Source organism: Cephus cinctus, unplaced genomic scaffold, assembly GCF_000341935.2.
Source record: "Cephus cinctus unplaced genomic scaffold, Ccin1 Ccin1_scaffold1528, whole genome shotgun sequence".
In the NCBI taxonomy this organism is placed as follows: domain Eukaryota; kingdom Metazoa; phylum Arthropoda; class Insecta; order Hymenoptera; family Cephidae; genus Cephus; species Cephus cinctus.
Genome location: NW_014333859.1, coordinates 1,281 through 5,186, shown reverse-complemented (window position 1 = coordinate 5,186; position 3,906 = coordinate 1,281). Strand labels below are relative to the sequence as shown.

The 3,906-nt window shown below is 39.4% G+C and overlaps 1 protein-coding gene across 1 annotated transcript in view; it reads right to left on the bottom strand.

Annotated features, from left to right (window-relative positions):
- Positions 1-2,656: 2,656 nt before the first annotated feature.
- The window catches only part of LOC107273237, a 1,960-nt gene continuing 710 nt past the window's right edge, over positions 2,657-3,906 (bottom strand). Inside the window, exon 2 of the mRNA XM_015751213.1 lies at positions 2,657-3,676. Within this exon, the coding sequence (XP_015606699.1) occupies positions 2,657-3,676 (1,020 nt within the window). The remainder of the gene's footprint in view (positions 3,677-3,906) is intronic.

Sequence of the window (3,906 nt, the reverse complement as noted above, 5' to 3'; positions counted from 1 at the left end):
ATTTTCAAAAACTGCTCATGTTGAAACTCAAAAAGTTATTGACCGATCTGGCTGAATTTTTGGGAGGTGATTCTCTATAATATTATCGGAAGGACAAACCTAAAGTTTTAAAGATATCGCGTAAATAAAATATTTTTTTGGGGTAAGAACTATCGAAAAAATGGTCGAAAAGTCGAACATTTTTTTCAACAGCCTATCAAATTTTTAATTTTACACTTTTTCATTGTTTTTTACGTTAGTCCTTCCCATTTACATGTCAGTAATCGAAAATAATTGTTTTTTTTTTGGTTTCAGATCACTACAAAGAACGAGACCAAAAAAAAATTTTTCTATGCTTTAAAGGTGGAATAAAATGATACCACAATTTCTAAATGATGCGCTTATTTTATCACCTTCAAAAAAATGCATGAAAAATGCCTCATTTTCGGCCGTTTAAATAGTATGCTCCCCTTAATTGATTAATATCTTCTGATATTAGGTTTCAATAGCACATCGTTTTCAACAACAAAGTCCATTTCCAGAGTGAAAGTATTTTTGCTATTAAATTATAACGAAAGTAATAAAATTTTGAAAACTTGTTCGCAATACCTACCGCTGTAAAATATTTATATGGAGTATAATATATAAAATATTGTGTATAGAGGAATAATACAGTCAAGAAAACTAGGAATAGGAATTGTATTTGTATTTACATATTTTCACAATCTGATTTTTATTATTTACAGAAAGAAGCAAAAATAATAGAATTGCAATGACAACACATATTTGCATGATTATTATTATAATATTAAACAAATTCAGAAATAAAATGTAAAAAAATTTGTGAAATAAAAATTTACGAGCACAGAAATTCGAGCACGGAACTCTTGGGTTATCAAGTTGACACGCTACCACTTCACCCGCCAAACCACTTGTAGCTAAGTTACGCCTTTAGATATATAAGTTCCCATACAAACTTTAGAGCTCTTTTTCTCAAAATCGGCTGCTCATTGGTCTGTAGAACTTGAGCATGTTATGAGGTTTCATCACTACGAAGTCTCATTCGGAATTTCATTTTCCATATCGTTTCCTCCTCTTATGAATACAAATAGAATGGTCCATCGACATATAGTATGGACTACGCATAGACAGAAAAAATGGTCGGCTGAAAGAAAAAGATAGCGACTGGTGGCGGCCAAGCCCTATCTTCTAACCAGCAGCCATAGTACAAGAGTATATAAAACAGATGGCCCCCCAGCCCGAGGATTCCCGAAGAATCCCGAGTTCACCCGAACTCGCGCGTTATCTCTCGCCTCGGTCCGCTATCCGTTTTTCGGCGCTCACAGCCCGCCAGTCTCTGGGCGGCGCCGATCTTACACGAGCGCGCTCGATCGTCGGGCTCGGCGCTACCGATTTTCCTCCCCAGCTTCCTCTCGCCTCGAACCTTCGGCGTCGTCGGCATTCTCTCGGCGACTTTCGTCGGCGGCACGGCTCTCCGTGCGCCTACGCTTTTATGTAACTGGCCGTCCCACGGACGCCACGTTACACTACATATAGCATTTCAATGGGTAAAATCCATTTGCAGGTGGCTTTTTAATGCGGTTTTGAAGATTTATGAAAATCTCGGGTTCCTCCTTCTACTTTACTTATATTTTTTATATGCTGTTTTCTGCGGAATGTATCAACGGCATAAAAATAGACACGACTATATAATATAATAAAATGTATATAGTATAATATAATCATGCATTTTCTACATTCCAAGTTCATTAATAGATTCAATAAGCATTGTTCATGAATAAAAAAAAAAGTAATAATAATGGGATCTCGAACCCGAGACTTTCGCACGTTGACTTGTTACCATGCACGTGTGATATTTAGTTACTGTAACGTGCAAATTGGGAAAACTGTATTTCAGTTGTTATACACGTTTGGAGTTTGCTTAAAGTACTCTGATACATACGCTTGACCAATCAAAAACGTGGTATGGTTCGAAGCTTCTCCGTCCAGGTGACGCGTCGACAATAGAAAACACACGCTTTACAGTGCCACCCGGTATAATCCATGCGTCTCACAGAGCTCACGAATATCATGCGTAGTATATCTATATATACTCCACCAATCAAAGACGTAGGTATTGTTCGACGGCCCTCCGCTCAGGTGGCGCGTTTACTCCAAAATAAATTGGTTTCAAGAATATCGGCCCATTGGCAATCTCCCTATTCATCTCTGGTAGTAGTGGTAGTCGTTCCTAGTGAATTTCACAATTTGAGAGCTAGGGGAAAAAAGAAGTTGGTACCTCTTGCTTTCCCCCTCCCGCCGCTTGCGCGCTGGCTTCTTCATTTTTTAGAGTATGTTTTTAACTTTCGTTTTCCTGGTGTTATAGAAAAATGAGCTTCCTCACTTATACGAGAAGTGTGGATATATTATTGGGAATTAGTAAGGGTGGGAAGCATCTTCACGAACGAAGCTCTTCGTATAATAACGATCGAACTTCACAGATAAGTTCGTTTGATCGTACAATTATACTTCGAGCCTCGTCCTTCGAAGATTAATGTACTTGTTCAGAGTTTTGTTCATTTTTTCTTCCTTTTTTTTACTGTAGTTATAATGCTATATAAGAATATGTTAATGCTCTTACTTATATAATGAAGCTTTGGCTTCCTTCACCAATGTTCTACTCTTTTTTTTTCCATTCCATAACAGTTTTTGCGAACTTTCCCTCTTCTGTCAGTATTGGTCTGTTGTAAAAATTTGCAAATGTTTTTGAGTTATCCGACCATCCGGCGGTCTTCCTAATGGTGCCAATATCTACTCCATTCCGCAGTGCAGCCGATGATGCTGCATGTCTTGTACTGTATGCTGTGAACTTGTCCATTTTGATTCCCGCTCTTTTAAGGACACTTTTAATCCACCAACTTATTATTTGTGTGTTCGCCGCTTCGTGCGGCTTTCTTGTCGTCATAAATAATCTTTTGTTTTGTCCTCTAATTTCTTTGGTAATGTTTAGGTATTCCATGGTCGTATTTGCTACACAGATCTTTGGTCTTTTCGTGAAAAAGTGTAGTACCAGATTTGGTTGTGATCCTCTAATTCTTGATATTTTGACCAGGTCTGGTATCTTGATCTCTGCACCCCTCGAAGTCACCGTGATGCTGTTAATGTTTATCAAGGCTAGTGTTTGTATCCTTTGTGCCGTCGCCAACGTAATTAGTGTTGCTGTCTTTTCAGAGATTCCTCTGAGGTTTCTCCCAACCAGCCCGCGTTCTGTTTGTATGAATCTCAATACTATGTTGACGTCCCAAGTGACTTCATATCTGGCCCTTGGTGGCCTTTTCCTGAATACTGATTTGAAGAATCTCTTGATCGTTTGGCCGTTGGATATGCCATTAAGCAACATTAGCGAAGTGGCTGATCTCATCGAGTTTAGTGGTCCGTATGATGCACCTTGTTTGAATTTCCCCACTAGGAATTCCAAGGCTATCTTAGCGCCCCCTTGGTATGGGTTTATTTTGTTCAGTCTGCAGAATATCTGCCAGTCTCTCAGTGGTCCACTGTATTGTTTCAGCGTTGATACTGCTACCAAAACTGCTAATATAGAGGCTGCTTCTGTTGAAAACCCTCGCGAGGTGTACGCTTTCCGAATACAGTCTCTGCTGTCATCGTTAATTGCGTCGCTAATGGATGCTGTTGTTTCCTGCAAGGAGATAATAGTGATTCTAAATCTGGTTCGAACGTGACTTGATTACTAACTAGACGTTTCTGAAACAAAGGGTACCACGGTTGTGTGGGCCCTTTCGGTACAACGATTGTTCCCTTGGTCCCCTCATGTATAATCTTTTTAAGTGTGCATAATGTCAGTGCGAACGGGGGAAAGGTATCAAAGTATTTGTCCCTACCCCCTCCCCCCCCCCCATAATAATGAGA